The sequence below is a fragment of the Ambystoma mexicanum genome, chromosome 7q (assembly GCF_040938575.1).
Source record: "Ambystoma mexicanum isolate Mex_15411 chromosome 7q, UKY_AmexF1_1, whole genome shotgun sequence".
In the NCBI taxonomy this organism is placed as follows: domain Eukaryota; kingdom Metazoa; phylum Chordata; class Amphibia; order Caudata; family Ambystomatidae; genus Ambystoma; species Ambystoma mexicanum.
In genome coordinates, this window is record NC_090941.1 from 1,045,936,664 (window position 1) to 1,045,962,037 (window position 25,374).

The window sequence follows — 25,374 nt, forward strand, 5'->3', positions numbered from 1 at the left end:
CCCAGTGACACAGACTGGCTGTCAAACATGCAACAGGTGGGTTGTCCGGCCCGGACAACCACCCCAGCCAATCATGGCAAAGTGCGACTTGGGTTTCCTAGGATGCCCTGTGCAGGGGGTGACTACACCCCTCCCTCACATTCAGCCCACCTAGACACCCAGGCGCCAAGAGGAGGGCTTCTCTGCAGAAGCTCGCCAAAAGACGGTGAACAAAGAGGGCAAACCCGGTTTGCCGCGCAAAGTAAAACACAAGAAGGACTTTAACAAAAAGAAATAGTGAATAAACCCGACCGTAGCCAAAAGAAGGAGTATTTGGTCAAGCGGGTTTATGTTCGAGGCTAATATAATAGCCTGGAACAATACCACGTTTATATAGTATAATCACGGTAGAAAAGTTAGGGTAGATACCACTGCCACCAGCCAAGTCTAAATGTTAAAAGAGCAAAACAAAGCTCAGAGAGTCACAGACAAAAAGGGATATGAATTAACCCTTTCCAGTACTCCATGTAAGATGGGGTGTACTGGGTCTGTAGTTTTAAATGACTACATACATTTAATGGCAACTTTACAGGTTTCTGGGGGACAGTAGTCAGCCCCAGAAAAATGGAGTCAGAGGGAAGTCTCCAAGACAACCCTGTGTTCCTGCACTGAAGGTGCGGTGTAACATACACAAACAGTGGGGCTCATGGAGTGGTGTGCTCCAGAGCCCAAGATCACACAAACTGTCGAAATACACATGGCAAAACACTGGTAAGAGTGGGAAAAAGGTTCACACTCTCACCAAGTGGAAAAAATAAACTCCAGAAATCCAGCAAAGCTGCTGGGGCACTCACTAGGTGAGGGAAATTAGCCATAGAATGAGAATTCTCCCTAACAGTGTGCGAAGTGGAGGAGGCACCCGAGGTAGCGGAGGTGTGCGATGTGGTGGAGAGTCAGAGGTGGTGGAGGTGTCCAGCCCTGTACAGGGAGAGCCATGCCCCCAAACCAACATGGTCAGGAAGCTGCAGGGGCAGCTGTAGCAACCACCACCCAGCCTCCAGGTCACTCAGCCATGCCTGTGGTGCTCCCTGCCCAAGTCCACAGAGATGCAGGGGCAGATGCTATCCGTGCATCGAGGGAGAGGGGACATGCTGTGCAGCGTCATGGCACCAGCACCCATAGTCCAGATGCAGTAGTTTCACCTGCTGTACGCACCCGCCAGGGTCAGGTGGCTGCAGGGGCAGCTTTAGCAACCACCACCCAGCCACCAGGTCATTCAGCCATGCCTGTGGTTCTCCCCGCCCCGGTCCATGGAGACACAGGGGCAGATGCTATCCATGCATCAAAGGGGAAGGGACATGATGTGCAGCGTCATGGCACTGGCACCGAGGTACAGCCACCTGGAAGGGCACCTAGTCACATAATCAGTGTGTGATGCCCAACCCAGGCCACCAATGCTCCAGCCCCTACTGACCCAAGTGGTCCCAGCCACTCAGGGTGTGCACAGCCTCATCAGAAGGCAAAGCGTGCAATAGGCAAACAGGCTCAGTCCCAAGGCTTGGCACAGGAGACCTGCACGTCCAGGAAGAGGAGCTTTAGTGATGAGCAACTCCAGGTCCTCGTGGACTATGTGCAGGTACACAAACACAACATGCTTGTGCAGGCAGGGAGCACACATATGCCTGCCCAGCGTATGGCCCACTGGCAGTGTGTCGCTGACCTTATTAATGCCTCGGGCCATGAGAGGCGCTCTGCTGCTGATGCAATGAAGCATTGTTGTGACCTGTGGAGCCAAGCCAAAGGTAAGATGGGTGCCAACCACACCTCTACTCTGGTGACTGGATGTTGCTTGGATGAAGTGTGTTGGTTGTCTGGCAGTTCTGGCTGCATTTGCGTGACTGCAATGGGTGAACCATGTCATGGTGGACTGACACGTGCTCGTTGACCTGCTGACTGCATACGCACAATTTGCTGCACACCATGACTACCCACCTCACCACACATGCTCACTCCTTCCATGTCACTCTGTCCAGGCTCTCTTGGCCCTCTCCCTGCTCCAACCTGTGATGGCGGATAGCCTGTGACAATCTTGCACTCCACACTGGCCTTCTCTCTGCACATCCCTGATGGGTCACCCTGCCAGCTGCACCTCCGCAGGGGGATTCCTCCTTTTCTCTGATTCCCCCAGTAGCTCAGTGTCTCCAGAGGACTGGTCATACTTATGGTAGGGTACTGCAACGGCCTATACCCAGCTTCTGTGCCTCTACTCTCTTCCCTCTGCAACTCATCCTGATCTGAATAGTGGTGAGTGTCCTTTTGTCTTGGTGCCAGGTATTGTGTCTCCCTAGGACTGTGATGATAGCACTGGCTCCCAGTGGCTACAACTGTTCATTGTGAATCACTCTGCATTGTCCTCACGGCCTTATGGCTCCTAGTACCGCAGTTCCTTCAACTCCATCTCCCCAATTTGCTTCCTTATTGTAACACTCACCTGAATCCCTCGGAGGCGCAGGTCTGGGCTGGGGGTTCTCGGAGTCTTCTAGGGTCACGCGCAGGCCTCGAATGCCACCCTGGAAAGGCCCTTTCCTCACTGAGATCTTGATCTGAAGGGTGAGGTGTCTGCAATTAGGAGAGCAAGGGGTTAATAAGGATATATAAGCCTGACTGGGCAAGCTGACTCCCCTTCCTGGTACTCCCCAAGTAGTTCGTAGGCTAAATGTGCTCACCTTATATAGGTGAAAGCGGAGCTCTCCATCCTGCGTCTGTGCAGGGGCGCGGAAGCCAGTTACTTCACTGGTTAATTGTCCAGCCTCTTGGTTGCAGAGGATGAAGATTTGGAGCTAGGCCGTCGTTAGCAGCACGAACGGCGGTTGCTTGAATATGGAGGTCCGGAGAGCGATGGAATGGCGAAGGTATTGCAGGCAAGTAAGTAGAAAATGTCAATTCGAAGTTAAAAGCACTTCTTAATGTCTCTTTTCCTTTTTCAGGTTGCAGAAGCAGCTGGGTAGAAAAATAGATGTCGAGGAATGCGCCGAGGAGTAAGAAAGATGAGAGCTGCCCAAAACACGTGCGTATAGATGGAGGTTTGTATTTCTTAATGATGTCCTTTTGTTTTGCAGATGCGAGTAGCAGCGTCGGCGGAGGCGAGAAGAATGCAGCGCAGGTAAGGAAAGTTTCACGGTGGTTACTAACCAATGTCCTTGCTTCCACAGGGTGCCGAAAAATGGAAAGCTGCAGCCCGTGGCTTGAGATGCACCGATGGACTGGGTAAGTGCTGCGCTGGTTTTATCTCGTGCTAACCTGGTGTTCTTTTCCCTTCTCAGATGCTGCAGAAGACGAAGATGGTATTTCAGAAGGTAAGATTACGGATTTCTCTTCCCTAGATGCAGAAGTTGAAGATTCTCTGGAGCTGACATGGTGAGCGTCCTGCTGCTATTGCAGAATAACGCGAAGCACGTTGCTCTGATCGGGCGTGGTTTAAATAGTCCTGCTGGAGTGCTTAGGTGTCTCCTTCCACAGCAGCCTCGCCCAGGTAAGAAGTCCCAGCTTCCAGAATAGTTCCAGTATCCAGTCCCAGGGAGTGGTGCTGGCCACACCCAGATTGTAAAGTAGTTCCAGCCATGGATGGATGAGGATTTCATCCTGCAGGTGAGTGAGCAGCATGGTCTGCAGCCGGTAGGTCCACCCAAGCACCATTCCTTACATCATGAGCCCGGCACGTCCTGTGCCGGGACTGGGTCCCCTTATGAGCCTGGCGCCACTGGCGCCAGGACAAGGTCCATAAGGCCCCTATGGGAGCCGATGGGTGCCTGGAAATGAAGTTGTGACCCAGCTTCCGAGGCAGTTGGGCTAAACCTGACTCCTTGGAGGCTGCGGTCATGACAGCACCCCCCCTCAAGGCCCCTCCCAAGCTTGTCTTTTCCGGAGGTTTTGGCTTGTTGGGAAAAGCCCGATGAAATTTTCGGACTAAACGAGGTGCATGTACATATTCTGAGGGTTCCCAAGATCTCTCCTGAGGTCCATATCCCTTCCAATCAATCAGGTAGTATAGTTTTGATTTGGAAATTTTGGAGTCCAAGATGTCTCGAATTTCAAATTCGGATTCTCCGTCAACTTGGATTGGCTCAGGAGGTTTAGTCAAACGGGTTCCGGGTTGCACAGGTTTCAGGAGAGAAACATGGAAGACAGGATGTATCTTCATTCGAGTAGGTAATTCTAGTTTGACAGCCACTGGGTTAATCACGGCCGTGATCGAGTAGGGTCCTAAATATCTTGGGTTGAAGGTGCGTGGCCCTTTTAAAGATAAATGTTTAGTGGACAGCCAGACTTGATCTCCTTTTTGATAACAACAGCAGGTGTTCCGAGAGCTTGAGGTGGGTCCAGATTTGAGGTTCGAGGATGACTTCCATACAGCAGGAAAAAATGGGTTTTTCCCGTCCCAGAATGGATTGAATTATTGTAAGCGTATTCAGCAATCCAAAGGACATCCTTCCAAGTACCCTCGGATTGATGCAACATGCAGCGCAGATATTGTTCTAGAGTTTGGTTAGTTCTCTCAGTCTGCCCATCGGTTTGAGGATGATGGCTGGTGGAAAGTCGTACATCAATTTGTGCTAAACGACAACAACTCCGCCAAAAATGGGAAATGAATTGGCTCCCTCGGTCAGAGATTAGTACTGAAGGGAAACCGTGCAACCGGATAATGTTTTCAAGAAATTCTCGGGCTAGAATGGAAGCTGTAGGTAAACCCTTCAGTGGGATAAAATGAGCCATTTTTGAAAAAAGGTCCACGATAACTAGAATTGTGTTGTATCCGGAGCAAGGGGGTAAATCCGTGATAAAATCCATCGAGAGCGTGTGCCAAGGGCCTGGTGGAATGTCTATTGGACGTAATAATCCTGCTGGTTTTTCCTTCTGACTCTTGTTTTGTGCGCAGATACCACAAGAAGCCACAAACTCCTTAACATCTTTCCTCCAAGATGGCCACCAAAAATGCCTTTTAATTTTCTCTGAGGTTTTGGCAACTCCAGGATGTCCTTCCATTAGAGAATCATGGTAGCAGGTGATGACCTGTTTTTGTAAGTCAGCGCAGGGTAAGAATAGTCTTCCTTGGAAATACAATAGGTCCTGATCTATTGTAAAATCCTTTCCTTTCAATTGCCAATTCGATGAATCTTCGGGAGTTATGAGTTGATTGACCCTTGCTTTAATCTCTTCGAGGGATAATGTGTTGATTACTCCTAGTATCTTTTGTTCAGGAATTATTGGCACCGGCTCCGGATTAGCTGTAAGTTCGTCTACCCCTATCCGGGAAAGGGCTTCTGCTTTTCCGTTCCTAACGCCTGGTCGAAATGTGATTACAAAATCGAATTCTGCAAAGAATAAAGCCCAGCGTAGTTGCCTCGAAGATTGAGCTTTAGCTGACTTCAGGTACTGGAGGTTACGGTGATCCGTGATTACAGTTACTGTGTGCCGGGCTCCCAAAAGATAATGCCGCCAGGCCTTAAAGGCGGACTTAATTGCCAAGAGTTCTTTGTCCGTAATTGTGTAGTTGATCTCAGGAGCCGAATATTTGCGAGACCAAAAGGCTACAGGGTGTAACTGGTGCGTTTCGGGGTCTCTTTGTGACAGCACCGCCCCCATTGCAAGACTGGAAGCGTCTGTCTCGACGATGTAGGGAAGTTCTGGACGGGGATGCCTTAAGACTGGAGCAGAGATAAATTTGGCTTTTAATTCTTGGAAGGCTTGTTCGGCTTCTGGAGTCCACTCGAATTTTTTATTCTTTTTCAGAAGAGCCGTGATAGGTTGGACTACCCGAGAGAATTCAGGAATGAACCTTCGGTAAAAATTAGCGAAGCCCAGCATGCTCTGCACACCTTTCACGGAAGTTGGGGAAGGCCATTTGGTGATAGCATCCACTTTTCTTGAGTCCATGTGAACTCCGTTGGGTGATAAGATGAACCCTAAAAATTCCACTTCCTTTGCGTGAAAGGTGCACTTCTCCAGTTTAGCAAACAAGCGGTGTTGGCGAAGTCTCTGTAAAACCGCTGTGACGTGTCTACGATGATCAGTTTCTGAGGCTGAGTATACCAGGATGTCGTCAATATAAACGACTACGCACACATCAATAAGTTCTCTGAGGACATCATTCATGAAAAACTGGAAAGCGGCCGGTGCGTTACATAGTCCGAAGGGCATTACTTGATACTCAAATAATCCATATTTAGTGCGAAAGGCCGTCTTCCATTCGTCGCCCTCCTTAATGCGTACCAAATGGTAAGCTCCTCTGAGGTCTAACTTTGTGTATATGCAGGCGCCTTTTACCTGGTCCAATAATTCAGGAATCAAGGGCAACGGGTATCGGTTTTTGACTGTAATCTGGTTCAGGGCGCGATAATCGATACACGTTCTTAGGTCACCTTCCTTTTTCGGGACGAAGAACAAAGCTGAGGAAGCCGGGGATTTCGAGGGGCGGATGAATCCGTTAGCCAAGTACTGGTCCAAGTACTGCCTGAGATGGAGGTTTTCTGGTTCAGTGAGGGCATATATTCTACTGCACGGAGGGGTGGACCCAGGTATCAGGTCTATCTGGCAGTTGTATGACCGATGCGGAGGCAGGGTGTTGGCTTGATCTTTCTGAAAGACGTCGCTGAACTCTTGGTATTCCAGAGGTAATCGGGGGTCCTCGGAAGTGATGGCTGCTAGCTTGATTTCGGGCTGAGGATAACAGGTTGAAGCGCATTCTGGAAACCGAATCACCTTGGCTCGCCAGTTTATCTGAGGATTGTGCTTTTCCAACCAAGGCATTCCCAGAATCACCTGAAACTGCGGGGCCTTGATTACATCAAACACGATCTTCTCCCGATGTCCGCCTTGACATAACAACGTTACCTCCATGGTGGTATGAGAAACTGGTCCGGAAGCTATTTCAGTACCATCCACTGTAGTGATTACGTCCTTTACCATCTTGGGACGTAGGGGAAGATCCATCCTGGTAGCCAAGTCGTGGTCCACATAATTACCGATTGCTCCGCTATCAATGTATACTTTGATAGCATGTATGCGATCTGGTCTATTGGGACTTATGAGGACCATAGGCATTACCAAATGCGAGGTCAAGGAACTGGTTCTAACGCTCGGCAAGCGGACCTCTACGCTTGTCGGGCGAGGTCGTTTCCCGATTCCAGTTTCTCAGCATTTTTATCAGAAGCTCCTACGGTCTTCTTCACCGGTTTCACTGAGCAATCACGAAGGAAATGTCCAGAATTCCCACAGTATAGGCACAGCTGTAATTGCCTTCTTCTTTCCCGTTCTTTCTGAGTTAATGGTCCTTTTACTACTCCTATTTGCATTGGTTCCACGGAGTCATTCCCTTTAGCGGAGCTCTGAGGTCTTGAAAGTACCCGGGTTTCAAATCTGGATCGATCGGTCTTCCTGTTCTGTAGCCGATGATCTAATTGGACCACTAGGTCGATATAATCTGAACAGTCTTGCGGCGGATTCACCACCTGAGCTAAAACGTCTTTAAGTTCCCCACGTAGACCTCTGTAGAAGAGCGTGATTCTCTTATCTTCAGGCCACCTGGTCTCAACCACCAGTCTATTAAAGGACGCTATGTAAGCCAGGAGATCCTGATTACCTTGTCTGAGTGACAGGAGTTCATTGTCCAAGGCCTGCCCCTGTGAATGTCTTGCGAACAACTTTTCCATACTGGTCTGAAAGTCTTGAAAGTTATAGAGGAGCGGGTCATCCTGTGTCACGAGAGGAATGGACCAATCTGCAGCACTACCGCTAAGATAGGAAAGTACAAACGCTACCTTGGCTTGGTCCGTTGGGAATGCGGCGGGTCTACACAGAAAGTGCAAGCGGCATTGATTGATGAATACTGCATATCGCTTTGGATCACCGGAAAAACGTTCGGGCGGGGCCAAAGGCACATTCCCTGGCAGATTAATTTGCACCGGATTACTTGAGGTTGTAGGAGTGCCGCCCCCTCCATAGGGAGGCAGTGGCGTCTGTCCCGCTTGAGCCTGTAGCAACTGTCTGGCCAGATCATCCGTCCGTTCCTTGGCAATGACCAACTCCCTTCGTAAAGCGTTTGTTTCTTGGCGAGATGCGTGTACTTCTGCCCTTAGTTCCCCAAGCAATTGAGCCAGTTGATCTGTGTCCGAGGTTTCCATTGCGCCTGGGTGGGAATATTGCGGTAGGCTTTGCGTTCTGTAACGCTCACCTGAATCCCTCGGAGGCGCAGGTCTGGGCTGGGGGTTCTCGGAGTCTTCTAGGGTCACGCGCAGGCCTCGAATGCCACCCTGGAAAGGCCCTTTCCTCACTGAGATCTTGATCTGAAGGGTGAGGTGTCTGCAATTAGGAGAGCAAGGGGTTAATAAGGATATATAAGCCTGACTGGGCAAGCTGACTCCCCTTCCTGGTACTCCCCAAGTAGTTCGTAGGCTAAATGTGCTCACCTTATATAGGTGAAAGCGGAGCTCTCCATCCTGCGTCTGTTCAGGGGCGCCGAAGCCAGTTGCTTCACTGGTTAATTGTCCAGCCTCTTGGTTGCAGAGGATGAAGATTTGGAGCTAGGCCGTCGTTAGCAGCACGAACGGCGGTTGCTTGAATATGGAGGTCCGGAGAGCGATAGAATGGCGAAGGTATTGCAGGCAAGTAAGTAGAAAATGTCAATTCGAAGTTAAAAGCACTTCTTAATGTCTCTTTTCCTTTTTCAGGTTGCAGAAGCAGCTGGGTAGAAAAATAGATGTCGAGGAATGCGCCGAGGAGTAAGAAAGATGAGAGCTGCCCAAAACACGTGCGTATAGATGGAGGTTTGTATTTCTTAATGATGTCCTTTTGTTTTGCAGATGCGAGTAGCAGCGTCGGCGGAGGCGAGAAGAATGCAGCGCAGGTAAGGAAAGTTTCACGGTGGTTACTAACCAATGTCCTTGCTTCCACAGGGTGCCGAAAAATGGAAAGCTGCAGCCCGTGGCTTGAGATGCACCGATGGACTGGGTAAGTGCTGCGCTGGTTTTATCTCGTGCTAACCTGGTGTTCTTTTCCCTTCTCAGATGCTGCAGAAGACGAAGATGGTATTTCAGAAGGTAAGATTACGGATTTATCTTCCCTAGATGCAGAAGTTGAAGATTCTCTGGAGCTGACACGGTGAGCGTCCTGCTGCTATTGCAGAATAACGCGAAGCACGTTGCCCTGATCGGGCGTGGTTTAAATAGTCCTACTGGAGTGCTTAGGTGTCTCCTTCCACAGCAGCCTCGCCCAGGTAAGAAGTCCCAGCTTCCAGAATAGTTCCAGTATCCAGTCCCAGGGAGTGGTGCTGGCCACACCCAGAAGGTAAAGTAGTTCCAGCCATGGATGGATGAGGATTTCATCCTGCAGGTGAGTGAGCAGCATGGTCTGCAGCCGGTAGGTCCACCCAAGCACCATTCCTTACATCATGAGCCCGGCATGTCCTGTGCCGGGACTGGGTCCCCTTATGAGCCTGGCGCCACTGGCGCCAGGACAAGGTCCATAAGGCCCCTATGGGAGCCGATGGGTGCCTGGAAATGAAGTTGTGACCCAGCTTCTGAGGCAGTTGGGCTAAACCTGACTCCTTGGAGGCTGCGGTCATGACACTTATCATGGTATTCGGTCATCCCTTTCCTACTCCCTCAGGATCAGTTACTTCTCAGAGCAATTAGTTGGTGGTTAATGTCTATCTTCGGCTGGGTCCTCCCTCTGCTAAAGCCTCCCTACCTCAAAGGCACTGGAGGTGAACCTTGTCTGGGTCTGGGGTCTCTTATGATCCTTTCTTATGTGTTCTGCTTTCTCTACCTCCTCTCCCCTGCGGAAGTCCTGGATGACTGAGAGAATGCACTAGTCACCTGCCCACACTATGATCTCCGACACACGCCTCTGAGCCACCAGTTGCACCCATGCACTGCCTCCCTGCCATACTCCACACTCAGTGGCTGTTAACTGTATCCCTATCACCCTCTGGCAGCTATTGACAGTTAATGTCTGCACATACACTTCCACCAGCACACCAAATTTTCATCGATGATTATGTAGTTGTATTTATTTGGTATGCCATTCCCATGTACTGCACTGCCCACTCCAACTTCCAACCCCAGGTCTCACCTTCACCATGCCTATTCACTTATGTGATGTGAATGTGAGCTGGCCTCATGAGACGGGTGTGTCTGGCTTCACTGCATTCCACCACCCTTGCATTGTTGCGCCGTGTGACACCTGTGTGTATTGAGTTTGTGATTTACATGTCATGTTATGTCACATCATTGTACATGGCTCTGGGACAGTAGTCACCAAGTCACATCGAATGCAGTATTACAGATCAGGCATGGCTATGGTATGTGGCATATGTGTTTTTGCATCTGTGATGTTGGTGGATGAACTATGCCAGTCAGGTGCTCATGTTTGTAGCAGGTGCTATGCACCATGCACTACAGGTTGTATGTAGGCCTTCCACACAGGTCCATGGCTGCTTTCATGCTAGCCTTCACTTGCATTGACACTGCGTACGTGCAGGAGTTTGTGACATGACAGGTTGATGTGTTACATGACGACATTGCGATGCCTATGTGTGTGGTCTATGGTATTTACATGGCTCTTCATTTTCTTGCTGTCAATGTGCAGGTGATGAGGCACTGGATGCAGAGGAGGAGGTGGAGGCGGAACAGGATAATGTGCCACAACCAACCACAAGTGGATGATGTGTTGTGGTAGTCCATGAAGTTCCTCTGGTGCTGCAGGCCCTCCTGGCCCAGGCCGAGGAAGCCTTAGGCTCTGTTGGTGAATCAGATATGGATACCTCTGTGGTGTCGCAGGTGAGTGCATCGGCTGTGGGTGCTGTTGCATCCCAAACATCTGGAGGGGGGAAGACGGGCCAGTCAGTGTTGGGACATCTGTCTGTGGTGGTTACGGTTACAGGGTCACGCTCCACAGTATTGGCTCCAGGTCCTGGGGCAGCAGATCCAGGGAGGGATGCGGTCCTGCAGCCACAGACGGCATCATCACATCAAGGGCCAGGTACTCTTGGCATAGGCAGGCGTGGGGTCCACCAACACAGTGGCTGTGTGTTAGCTGGTGATACTGTGTCAGAGCAGTCCATGTATGCTGTTGCACAACAACAGGCTTCTTCACATGAGATGTTGGCTCAGGGCATGGATAGGGTGGCCAATTCAATGATACCCCCAGCAAGACAGGTAGAGCACCAGCAGCAGGCATTGCGGTCCACATGCTGCTCACACAGGCTGAACATGGTGGCCAGCAACAGGAGCCGACGGGCGGAACAGAGGGCTCTGCGTGCATCCTTGGCTGCAGAGGGTCAGGCCAACAGGGAAGCCCTGAGGTCAATGTATAGGTCCCTCAGGACTACACTGGCTGCACTTGAGGCATCCAGAAGTAGACGTCTGGACAGCAGATGGAACTGATGACTCGTACCATCACAGAAGAACTGTGTGCATCCCGTCAGGTGTTGCATGAAGACCTCCGTGCCATCATGTGGCAGATGCAAGCATCTCACTCCCGCATGGCCACTGCCATGGAGTACCAGAACAGGGCTATGCGTGGTTATCCTCCCTTTCTACTACCACATTCTGATGCAGCACCAGAAGGTGGCGACACCAGCGACAGGTCTCTCACTCCATCATAGCCGTGCGGCCCATTAACCCATGGAGGGTTCTTTTTTGACATCCACACATGTGGTTGTTGACGTGCACCCTGCACCTCCTCCCTCCTGGGTGCCCCTGCTCCCTCCCACCCCCCTGAGTCCCCTGTGGGCATTTTTGATTTTTTTAATTAGTTTTTTGTCTATTGTGCATTTATGTGACAGTGTGTTGCTTTGTGTGGCAGCCGAGGGCATCCACTGTAGGTTTCAGCTGGTCCCATAGAGGCTTGTCTCATGTTGGTGTTTGTGCCTTGGGTCCAGACACATATGCCACTCCTGCTTCCACTTCCATGTCCTTGCTAGGAGTGCAGCGTGTGAAAATAACGTACACAGTGGCATTGGGCTTCCATTCTATCTCTGGGCAGTTTCAAGTCCGACTAGTTTGTACACCCCTAGTGGTATTCATGATTGTTTGTCCAGTGCATGGTTGCCATCATTTTATATTTAAATGAATCCTTTGTTCATGTTACATCTTCATGTATTGCCTTGACTTTCTCCATTGTTGTTAGCCTTCATGTGGTATGCCCTTCCCGGGCCCTCTTTGGTTAGCAGTGCCACACAAATTTAGAAGGGTAGAATTTAGAAGGGTGGCATGTGAAAGTCACGACACATTGAGGCACATGTGCATTTGGGTATGGTCACGGTCAGAGAGATTAACTCTTGGGTCCTGTGTTTCTGGTTTGTCGTACTGGCCAATTGATGCTCCTGTGTACATGATTATATTGATGGTTGAGTTATTTCTGGATTTTATAGGTTGATCGTTGCATGCTTTGTGACAATAGTGTTATGTGTTGGCCATGTATTTACTTGTTTAGACATTGCATGCCATGGCATGGTGTGTCATGCAGGTGACATGAAGTGTGGGAGGGTTTAGGTGACATACCAGCATTTAGATGTGTACTTTGTCATGCTGTTTCTGGCATACTCCATCTTCCAAGGGTTCATTTTGAGCACACCAGATTGAGATACTTTTAGTACTTAGGGATGCACACAATTTAGCACTTCCGAAGACACATTCTCAGGGTGTTGAGGTTGGGACAGATGATTGTCCCTTTGTCATCATCGATTGTCACCTGGAATGTGCCAGGCCTGTGTGCACTCCGCGGGGTTTGGATTTTAGTTGAAAAATGGTGGCACAAGCTGGGTACGTGCAGCCTCGCCACATGCTGTTTCCCCTCCCATGTGCAGCCGCCGTGCTTGTGGTTGGGGGTGTGGGGGAACCACCATGTCCACCGGTACACCTGGCCGTGTTGCAACGTTGTGCAGGACACATGCTGCCACAATGATCCTGCACACTATTGGTGGCGCATATAGTAGCTCACCACCAGAGTGGTTAAGGGAGCGGATGCATGACTTTAGCACTCCGAACGTGCGCTCCACTATGGCCCTAGTTGCAATATGGGCTTCGTTGTATCTTACCTGAGGTGGTGTGGTGGGGTTCCATATTGGCGTAATCATTTACGTGCTCAGAGGATAAGCACTTTCCCCTGTAGAGGTGAGATGGGTTTTCAGTGATGTGGTTTTGTCTGTATGAGACATGCATGCATTTGCAGGGCCATTTGTACTCACAAATGAGCCATGTGTTTCAGGCCTCCCAGCTTCCAGGGCCCGCTGTAGGGGTGACATTCTGAATATGAAACTATCATGGGTGGACCCCGGATAGTTGGCAAATACAGAGGTGATGATTCCCTTGGCATCACATACAACCTGAATGTTGATGGAATGCCAGTGCTTGTGATTGCGATAGATGTGTTCTGTAGCCCTAGGTGGATATATGGCCACATGGATGCAATCGATGGCACCAAGCACATTAGGGAAGTGCGTCACCCTGTAAAAGTCCTGGACCATGGCCTGCTTTTCTGCAGGTGTTCTGGGCATGTATATGTGCCTGTGGAGTGAGGGCGTGCAGTCATGATTGCCAAAACCTGGTGTAGGCGGCGTGACTGTGTGGCCTGTGAAATGCCCCCGACAATGGCAGTTGTCCGCTGAAATGACCCAGTGGCCAAGAAACCTTTTCCAAGGGGCACAGTGCTTGGGAGCACAGGGTTGGTGATGTGAGGTTATCTTCCCACTCTGTGATCAGGTCTAGTATGATATGGGGTGGACACCTATACCTGCCATAGACCTGGTAATCAGGCATCCCAGAAAGACTGGTCCTGGGTAGCAAAATGCTCACCCTGGCTATCCTCCTCCTCCTGTGGTGTCCCGCAATCACTGCTGCAAAACATTAGACATTCATCGTAACTGTATACGCGCGTTTATGTTGGTGCACGCTTTTTATGCATTGTTTTTGATGGGCAGTGACGCTTACGCCTGCTTTCGCTTGGCGGAGGTATTTCCGGATTAGCGCGTCTTTTTCTTCATGCAGGAGAGCTCTGTTCAATTCCATGAATACATGTTGTTAGCGCGCGTGGAAGACCACCTTCAAAACCAGATATGGTCTATGTGAGTATCGGGTCATGCCTTGGGTTATGTAACACCCTTGCAATGTTCCAAAACTTCATGAACGATGTGTTCCGGGACATGCTTTATCACTGTCTCATAGTTTATTTAGATGACATATTGATATACTCTCCTTCCTATGTGGCTCTTTTGAAACATGTTTCAGCAGTCTTGCAATGTTTACGGGAGAACCACTTATATGCAAAACTTGAAAAGTGCATATTTCATGCCTCCAAAGTGGAGTTCTTAGGCTATGATATCACCAGTGAGGGGGTTAAGATGAGTCAGTCAAAAGTGAAAGATGTTTTGGACTGGCCAGTTCCTGTTACTCTGAAACCCTTGCAATCGTTCGTGGGTTTGCTAATTTCAATAGACGATTTATTCTTTCTTTTTCTGCGACTGTTGCCCCTTAACAGCTCTTACCAGCAGTAAACGGTCCGTTGCCTGGAGTAGGGAATCACAACAGGCTTATGACACTCTCAAGGTGGACTTAACGACAGCACCTGTGCTGCAACACCCAGATTCCACTCAGCCTTTCTACATAGAAGCTGATGCCTCAAACGTGGCTGTAGGGGCAGTCCTATCCCATCTACGTGCTCATTCAGGTCTCCTGCACCCAGTGGCATACCTCTCTAGGAAGCTATAGGAAGCTAACAAAATATGAGCAGAATTACACCATCAGTGAGCAAGAGTTATTGGCTGTGTGTGATGCTTTCATGGTCTGGAGACACCATCTTCTGGAACGGCCAACCTGGTACAAGTCTATACTGACCACCGAAATGTATTGGCATTCCAATCCGTCAAATGCACTATAGCCCATCATAGTGCATTTGACGGATGCCAGATAGCATGAATTCTTTTCTATGTTTAATTTCGTCTCACTTACCACCCTGGTTCATTGCATTGCAAGGCTGATGCTCTCTCACGTTTACATGGTGTATCCTCAAAATGTGGTTGGGACGGTTCTCTCCTTCTTCCCCATTAGGTTGGGTGCTGTTGTACCCTACGGCCTTCTTTGAAATCATTGATCCAGGAATGGGTCTGATGTAAACCTGCAGAAATCACAATCTACAACATGGATGTCGTTCAATTCTTACCTTATGTCCATGGCCGGTTCTACATCCCAGATCCCAGTACACGGTGTATCGCCTGGCAATGGTGTCATGACTCCTTATTGGCTGCACACCCTGGTCGGAGAAAGACCATAAAGCTACTTTGGCGTTGGTGCTGGTTGCCCTCCATGCATTAAGACATCACAGATTACTTTGCTTCCTGTGCGATATGTGCCCAGAATAAGAGTGCTGCAGCTAAGCCTATGGGTCTATTGCAACCTCTTCCGGTTCCAAGTCATCCTTGTACCATGATCTCAATGGATTTTATAGTGGAGCTCCCGGTACTCAGGGGTTACTACACAATATGGGGGGACATTGACTATTTGACCAAGATGGCCTTGTTTATTCCTTGTCAAGGATTGCCAACTGCCCTGTGATTGCCAATCTGTTCTTGAAGAATGTCTTCAGGTTCTTTGTGCTCCCTGACATCATCATATCGGATTGGGGGTCTCAATTCACCTCACAATTCTGGAGGTCTCTTACCTCATCCTTGAGTATTGATGGGAGGTACTCAAGTGAATACCACCCACAGACGGTTGCTCAAACCGAACGTCTGAATTCAACGCTTGAGCATTACTTACGGTGACTTACACTCCAACACCAAGAAACCTGGTTTTCTGTTGGGATTACAGTGGAATTTTCTTACAATAACTCAATGCACACATCTAGTGGCTCCTCATCATTGTTTGTTTTATATGGACAGCATGCACAAACACTACCATTGGATCTAGTGGTCACCACCAAAAGGCCGCCCTCTCAATATGTAACCTGGCAGCTTCTTCCCCGTTTTTACTTACCCAATGTCTTTTTTAAAGCTATACCAGAAAAAAGTATGATTAGATTATTATGGGTCTGCTAGGTGCCTTACCACCAATCTCTTTCTATTTACTGTCAGGGTCTACACCATCCTCTGACCCCCCAGATTCGTAATGCCTCAGCAACTTCAGGCAGCTGCAAAAAGGGCTCCCTATTTCACTCCCAAGGATCGCCAGAGTACGTTCAGAGGCACGTGGCTGCCTCACCAGGCGTTGGCAGCTTTTTGGGCTCTCAACAGGCTGTCCAAGCCTATGAACGGATAAGCAAAGAAGGGTTAAGACAACATTCTGAGTCTCCATACTCTTTCCAGAATAATGTGCAAACTCAGCAGCTTAATTTCTTCTTACTTTCAGGCTCATCTGAGGGCTCCGCCGATCGCATATCAAATGGAACCCCAAACAGCGCTAACCAGGAAGAAATGCAGCAAGTGGAAGTTTGGTTCAGACATGTGATATCCACCCTGTCATCCATTAAAGATGAAATATCTAACCTGCGTACCTCTTATGCATGAAATGTGAAACAAAATGAATGCTATTGCCCATATGGCTGAAGGCCGATGCTCTTCTCTGACAACAATTGTGGTGGCGGCTGTGAGGCAAAAAACATCTGATGTCGTCCACCAAACAGAGAAAAGTGAGGACTCTATTTGGTGCGATAAGCCACAAACCTCCAAAGATGACTGTATTTCCCTTCGAGGGGATGACATTCAAGTAGTCTCGGAAAATACTATTGGATCGACAGTCCCTATCCAATTATCTGTGAAGTCTGCAAAGCCCGTAGTAAGTGACTCTAGGGGCAATACGGTGTTGGCTACAAGTAAATTCAACCTTGCCTCTGTTAGACTCCCTGCCAATAACAGGTTGGTCAATGCAGGCCTACCTTATAAGCCGCCTAAGGCTCATAAACCTCTTGTACAGTTAACCCCTGCTGCTCTGTCAGCGATGAGGAACAACGAGAAGATAGCTGACATCAAACTTGATTGGCCAGACATTTTAGCCCCCTGGAGAAAACATAACAAAATCTGTTGTTTCAAAGCTCTCGTCCAAGGGAACAGTAACTCATATAGGAGAACTCTAATCAAGGCTCTGAGTGCTATCTTGGGTATGTCTGATATATCTTTTAAGGTTTTTACAGTGACAAGGATTTTATCAGACTGTATGTTTAGTTGTGGGTGCAATGTGCATTTTTGTCTTTCTAATGTATACTTTTGCACCTGTGTGTTAAACTGTATAACAGCCCTTTCAAACAGAGGAATTGAAGTGTATCAAGATTCCAAATACTCCACCTGTCATCTACATGATAGCTAGCTCACTACACCTTTTAACACTTGCTGAGATGGCTTCAAATAAAAATGAAGCCAGGCAAAGTAAGTATGCTCTTCAACCCCCCATGATTATCGGTCTTACAAAGTCTGAACTAGAGAGCAAGTTCAACAAAGTGTCTGCCTTGAGTCATGGTTGCCCATCTAAGCGTGCTACTGAAGTGGTTTACAGCTGCATGTCACATACCCCCCCCCCTGGGACTCTGAGTGAATGGATATCCTTGCTCCTCAATGGGGCATGTATACTCTGGGGGTCGCTGCTTGCGAGCCAGTGCAGGGGGATTCTCGACAAAATAAGCTGGACCGTTTGGCAAGACCACCATCCAGCTACTCCTTTTTGATGCCCTCAGACCCTGTAAAACTTTTATCCTGGAACATAGCTGGCTTTAAGAGTAAGAGAGAGGATTTGGATTGGCAGCAATTTCTGAAAAATTCAGAGATCATCTGTCTCCAAGAGACATGGCTTCTGCAACCAGAAGAGATAAGTAGCTATATGTTCAGCACTCCAGAAAGGAAGTCGATAAGGGGCAGGCTGAATGAGGGTCTGTTGTCATATTTTGAAAACTCACTTATAGGATCCAAAATTCTAGTCCAATCTGTATCACCTGATATTCGTACTGTAAAATGGACGGTTGATTCCCAAAGTATTCATTATTACCATCTATTTGAAGCCGCTATTGGTGCCGCTCCTTGATCTTTTGCTGAAGGGGATGGTTTACCCCCTAGTGTTTTCTAGCAGCAGTTGGCCTGCTTGCTGAATCCCATTTTAATCAAGCCAGGTCTGGGAATATGTTATCTCAAGCAGGGTGGTTTGATCAGGAGTGTTGCCAAAAGAGTTCAGAACTATTATAGACTGTGAAATTGATGGATCATAGGAGTACTGAGGATTTAAGATCGGTTAGATGTGAATATAAAATTCTACTTGGTGAAAAAAGGGAGATGTTTTGTAGAAATAAATGGGAGGAACTCCAATTAGTAGTCAGAAGGAAAAATACTTTGATTTTTTTGGAAGCTGGTCTCGGTGCACATTAATTGGTCATCCGACTTGGATTTCATGAAACTCCCAGAGGGCATTTGGTACTCACATTTTAGCAAGCTCTATCAGGATTCTGGTGCCCAGCCATTGACTTTCACAGAACCCATGTAACGGGAGGCTCTGATGTCACATTATGCTTTTGGACATCTCATTAGAGGAGGTGAAGGAAGCAATTTTTACATGAAAAGGGGAAACGCGCTGGGGCCAGATTCAGTACCCAGGTAGCTGTTTACCATGGAAGTAGGAGTATGGGACCCTGTTTTACTGCATGTATTTTCAAATATCACAAGCCCCATCTTAGTACTTGAGTCATGGTGTGGGGCTATCATAATCCCCGTATTTAAAAAGGGGAGTAAAAACGATCCTCAAAATTACAGACCTATTTGCCTAATCAATGTAGCCCCAAAGATCTATAGGAACATTCTTTTAAATAGGTTGGAGGATTGGATGTCATCAAAAAAGGTACTCTTAGATCTGCAGGCAGATTTCCGTCCACGTATTGGCCCAATGGATCAAATCTTTAGGCTGTCCCTAATCTGTGACCAATACATGAGGCTCAGAAACCAAAATCTTTTTTTGGTTTTTATTGACCTGCGAGCAGCCTTTGATTCAAACCCTATATCGAGGCTACAGGAGTATTTATTTCATCTAGGGGTCCCTGTTAACCTCTTAGCGGCCATCCGTGGTTTGCACGTTCCTACATAAACACATGTGCATACCCCTGTCGATGAAGTTTTGACCATTCTTTCCCTGTATCTAAGGGCGTTAAGCACGGTAGTGTTATCGCTCCTACCCTCTTCAGTTTATATATAAACCAGATAGAAGAGGAGATCGAATGGTGTGACATGGATGCCCATAGGCTAGGAGGGAGGAAAATGGGTAGTCATCAAAAAAGGTACTCTTAGATCTGCAGGCAGATTTCCGTCCACGTATTGGCCCAATGGATCAAATCTTTAGGCTGTCCCTAATCTGTGACCAATACATGAGGCTCAGAAACCAAAATCTTTTTTTGGTTTTTATTGACCTGCGAGCAGCCTTTGATTCAAACCCTATATCGAGGCTACAGGAGTATTTATTTCATCTAGGGGTCCCTGTTAACCTCTTAGCGGCCATCCGTGGTTTGCACGTTCCTACATAAACACATGTGCATACCCCTGTCGATGAAGTTTTGACCATTCTTTCCCTGTATCTAAGGGCGTTAAGCACGGTAGTGTTATCGCTCCTACCCTCTTCAGTTTATATATAAACCAGATAGAAGAGGAGATCGAATGGTGTGACATGGATGCCCATAGGCTAGGAGGGAGGAAAATGGGTATTCTTTTATATGCTGATGATACCGGTATTCAGAAAGCTCTTACTCTATTTGACTCAATTTCAGTCAGGCTGGGTTTGAAATTAAGGTTATGCTCTGGTCCAAGAGAGGTGGTAATTCATTTACTTCAATCCGTTTGGGGAGTAACATGTTAGAGAGGGTAGAATTTTATGACTATCTGCGGGTTCGCCGAGATGCAAGAGGTCACTGGGGGAAACATATTGAAAAATCCACACTTAACTATAAAAACAAGGTGCGGCTGTGTGGGGCTTTAAGCACTATTACGGCAGACATGCAGTGCTTTCTGCACTGGAGGCCTTGAGGGCTTGTGCCAATTTACCTGCCATGAATGGTGCAGAGATTTGGTGTGACCCTGATCTTGGGAGATTGGAGCAAATGGAAAATATTGTGCTAAAAGAGCTCCTTTCTGCACCAAAAACTGCTCTGTCTCTCCCTTTAAAACTAGAGCTTGAGGTGGACAGAGTGGCTTTTGATGCCAGATTGCGCCCCTCCTGTATTACTATAAATTGTGTACATCACCTGCCCTCGGCACCTATGGAGAATCCTTTTTGGAAATCCTTGCACAAGATGGGGCTAGAACATTACCATGGTTTAAATATGTCTCGCATAATTAGTAAACTTGGTTTCCCCCCAAGGTATGCTTCCAATTTTCAAGATCATATGATATCGAGAGAGTGCATTAAGAAAAAGTATAAAGACTGGCACTACAGTGCAGACATTTTGGAGATTGATTAGGTAGGCATTGAAACAAAATATTTTGAGCTGAAACAATCATTGGGACAAGGAACATACCAATCCTGCATCACAGATAAGGAGGCTTGTACTTTGTTTTTAAAAGCTAGGTTAGGGATTCTCCCACTTGCGATGGGTTGTCAGCTCTTGGGGCAGAGTTGACTCAACCATGTGTACAATTTGTGGGTGTGGTGTTGAAGATCTTATTCATTTCCTGTTTATATGTCCCCTGTACTGGAGCCTGCACCTTAAGTGTCTTGTTCCAACGTATAAAAATGATATGATATGATATGGCATTTATAACGCTCCTACCACAAGTGTTTCAAGGCGCGACGAGGCAAGGGAGGGGGAACAAAGGGAGGACAGACAACGATCCTAATAGGCCAGATGTAATTCAGATTGCGCAAGTGCATGGGATGAGGGAAGGGGGAAGTGCAGGGGATGGGGGAGGGACAGTTCATGGCATATACTAATAACAAAAGGCAAGGCAACGGTGAGCAGGTGGGAAGCTGCAAAAGTAAGTGCAGACATCAGCTGTCAAGTTATGGTAGTGGGACTGTAGGGATACAGAAACAGTCCTCAAGCACAAGGGTTGCCAGGCAGGCAGTGCAGGTGTGTGACTGGCGGGGGAGGGACCTGGGCTTGAGAACAGAGGGTGGCCAGGTAACCAGTGCAGATTCAGTTTCAGCCAGGAGGTCAGCAGGGAGAGGAGGAGAAAAGGCAGAAGCAAAGAGAAAGGTGTTGAGGTGTTTCCAGAATCGGAGATGGTTCTCAAGTTTCAGGGAGGCAGGAAGTATCATTTCAATGGCACAAAAGACGCTTACATTTTTGTAAGTACTGAAAACAGTGCTGTGCTTCAAACACAATTGTTTTATCTAAAAAGTGTATGGCACTTAAGAAATAAATATACTCTGCCATTGAACTGCTATATAGAATTGCTTCCTTTTGCTTTAATCGCTTTATTGGGTTTTATATGTTGTATTTTACGTGGTGTGTTATGTTGTGCTTTTATGGCAGATGCCGAAATAAAGTTATTTTACTACTTCTACTACACACACATGTATTCAGGAATTTAGGAAACAAGTTTGACAGGAGAAAGCCCCCCTTCATTCTCAGGGCTCACTAAGGGCTCCTCTCAAACATTATGAGAGATCGAACAAGTCTCCTTCTCAGACTATTTTCCTGTAGATGACAGCTAAGTGACATGTGACAGGTCACTGCATCTTCCTTACACTGGATCTGACCATTACTGAGTACAGCAGATGAGCTACCTATGGTACTGACACTCAATAAGGTATCAACAATGACAGACTTGGCAGTCATTCTCTGTGGGTTGTCTCAAAGACAAATGGTGTTGTGATCAGCAACCACTGGTTTTAACTTATTGCCTGAGGTCTCCAGAGTCAAATGGCTAACCTAATTAGGCCTAGTCTCTGGAAGAAATGAGTCCACTCCTAAAAGTGAATCCTGGAGTAACTGAACACATGTCTCACTTCTGTCAGTCTGATAATAGGGAGGGAACCCCCTACAATGTGTTTTTTTCCTGGGACCCCCATCTTGGGCCAGCACGAATGTATGTTAGACAACTCTGGTGGTATCCTGGAATTAGGAGGAGCCACCAGGGGACATTCAAACACCAATTGTAGGAGGAAGGGCCCCACAAACCGAGGAACCTCCAACCTCTCAAGGTCTCCTCTGATGGACTCTGATGGGCTACTTTTGTTGAGGGGCAGCTGAATGCGTAATCTGTAGCTATTGCCCCTCCCCATTGATGGACAAATGAACATGTCACCTATAGTTCCTGGCCCTCCCCTGGTTTAATATTGTAAAGGTGAGAAACATTACTCACTGAGGCAACCATATCGCCCACATTCTAAGCAGGTGCAGTCAATGATGAATATGATGTAAACTAAAGATGGCCAGAATGATCCGACAGACGACAGAAACAAATATGCACTCACCATGAAGGAACAAAGATACTAGGTCAAACACACATTTATACATGAAGAATAATACATGTACAGACCATTCATACATGAAGAACATAACATAAGCAATGTATAAGCTGAATGCAACACTAGCTGCATGCAAGTGTAGCTCACTAACGTAGAGATGCAACAGTAACAGGCAGCCATCTTTTCTAAAATGGAACTTGCAGTAACCCTTTTGATACACAAAAGCCTCAAGACTCTTAGAGAAGCGCAGAATGCTGGCACCACAGAAATAACAAATCTGTGCAGAGTCCAGACTTAAAAAGCCAAGGTTGAAATACGAGGGAGGAATGTTCCAATGGGGGAGGGGGGCGATTTTGCCCAGAACACCAGGCGCAGACTTTGGCAGTAAAATATAGTGTAAAATAGAATTCCATGGTAGAAAATACAGATTTCAGCAAAGCCTCATAGAAGTTTGTTTATAACTAAACAAGGCACACAGCAACTGAACCAAAAGGGAGTGAACAGAGAGCCAATCAGAGTGAAGGAAAATGATTTCCTACTGCAGTCGCCCTTGAAGTGCTGTGCACTGCCTCGTTCTATCTTTAAGCAAAATAAGATTGGGTCTAAACCTGTATTTTACAGCTAAAGCTGCTGGTCAGACCATGATGATGTAATGTGGGGAGAGAGATTTCATGGTATTATGTCAGAAAGGGGTTGTAACTAATGCGTTTATTCTAACCCACTTTCCTGCTGTATCCTTTGCTTCACTGGAGAGGGAACCCTCACATTGAAAGCAGGCCTTTCTCCACAGGCCTTTTAAATATGGTTTCTATCTTTCTTGGCCCATACTAATCCCTCCCCTAGGAATCTCCTCTACCAGAAAGCTGGGTAGTTCTATTAGTTCAGGGGTCCCATAGGATCCACGATTTTCTGGTGGTCCTTCCTCCAAGCTTGGATTATGGACACTAACTACCAACTGCCTCAACAGATGTTGTAGGTAGGACAGGGGGAATATCCTCCTTCCCTCTGCCTCTTTCTGACTCCTTGGCCTTTGGATTTCTCCTTGGGCCTAAGGTTTTACTTATGCTTGGCTAAGGCAGCCTGATTGTGTTACCTAGTGCTTGAAGGGTCTGGCTAGTGTCTATTAGGACTTAAGTCTTGAAGACTGATTTCACCTAGAACTCTTCTAGTTCTCCTGATATTGACAGATGCCCTTACCATTCCACTATTCACAGCTCTCCTGACAGGTGCTACTGGAACATTGAGCTAGTGTCTACCAGTCAATTGAGTATCCCCCACAGGATCTCTGGAAAGAAGCAGAGGGATTACCATGGAGGAATCTATATCTCCTTCACCCCGTGCTCTGAAACCTCCATCTCACAAATTACTTTGTGTGTGAAGCCCACATCCTGTCAGGGCGATATATGCCCATCTAGTCTTTTCATTAAATGTATGGATGTTCTTTGTCCATGGGTCACAAAATTTATTAACCTCACCCCCTTTTAAAAAAGGAGAATCTCAATCCCTTCTTGGTGGATCACTATCGCCCCATCACAAACGTCCCCTTTCTTTTAAACATGTTGGATAAAGGGGCCTATTTCCAATTTCAGAACTTTGTTGAGGGGAATGACGTTCTTCTGGCACACTAGTCTGGATAGGGGTATGGCGCTGAAACTGTCATGCTAGACCTTAAGGCAAACCTGCTGCAGAGTATTCATCTTGGGCAACCAGCAGTATTGATACTGCTGGACCTATCCTCTGCTTTTGATCTTGTTGATCACGTTCTGCTAGAGAATAGAATCCGCTCTGTATTTGAATGCTCATCTGAGGCAGCCCAATGGATTTCATATTTTCTGGGCCCTCGGAATGCCAGAGTGAGTGTGGGTGAGGTTTTCTGCAAACCTACCCCGATTACGTTTGGTGTCCCGCAGGGGTCATATCTCTCCCCCTCACTCTTCAACATTTGTATCATCCCCTTTCTAAGACTTCTTGACAGTCTGGGTGTTCAGTACGCCAACTATGCAAATGACACCCTGGTTGTCATAAAACTCTGGTTCTTACTCCGAGGACCTGGCCAATCTGAATTGTTCAATCCATAATTGGATGGCTACCAATTCTCTTGCGCTGAATGCTAAGAAGACTGAGCTTCTGATTGTCACTTCTAGCTCTAAATTGAAATCTCTCTCGCCTGAATATAAGAGCTTTCTCATTCTTCGCGCCACGATTCCAGTGGCTAAGAAGGTCAAGACTCTTGGTGTTGATTAGGAGGCTGGGCTCACCATGGATCAGCATGTCACCCAGACTAGATCCTCCTGTGGCCTGATTAACAAACTTTTGTGCAACATCTGACCATTTCTGACAGAAGAAAATGTAGCAACACTTGCTACAGTCCTCATTAACTCTCGATTGGACTACTGCAACAGACTCTTGAGTGGTTGTTCGCAGTCTAACATATCCTCTCTTCAGGTTTTGCAGACTGGAGCAGTTTGGGCTGTCTTTGGTCTGTCAAGACAAACTCATATTACTGTGTCCAGGAGGGTCTTATATTGGCTGCCAGTGAAGCTCAGAATTAGACATAAAATTCTTACTCTGACCCACAAATGTCTCCGCAATCTGGCTCCTAAATATCCGGTAGCCCGTCCTCAACCGTATGCCCCAGTCCAAACCCTCAGGTCACAGAACCTACTTAAACTTGTACAGCCCAGATTCAAACTGTTTAAGGATGGTGGGCACAGCTTTAATGTTCAGAGCCCTTCTGCTTGGAATTTGCTCCCTTTTTGTCTCAGAGCTATTCCGACAGCAGTGGATTTCAAGAAAAAGCTGAAAACACTTACTGGGTAATTCATAGAATTTCGCAGAAAAGTGTCGCAAGCGGCTGGCGCAGAGTGTCCGCGTGCGATTGTCTGCGCCAGGCACGTGCGCTAAAACCGATTTCCGCGCACAGCGTATTCATGGATTTTAGGCTCCCAAACCAGCCGTGGCGCACAGTATC

The 25,374-nt window shown here is 47.5% G+C and overlaps 1 protein-coding gene across 1 annotated transcript in view; it reads right to left on the reverse strand.

Moving 5' to 3' along the window:
• LOC138528131 (olfactory receptor 51G2-like) overlaps window positions 1–25,374 on the reverse strand; it is a 102,981-nt gene that overhangs the window by 44,005 nt on the left and 33,602 nt on the right. The window contains exon 2 of the mRNA XM_069639583.1: window positions 16,100–16,275. Within this exon, the coding sequence (XP_069495684.1) occupies window positions 16,100–16,275 (176 nt within the window). The remainder of the gene's footprint in view (window positions 1–16,099; window positions 16,276–25,374) is intronic.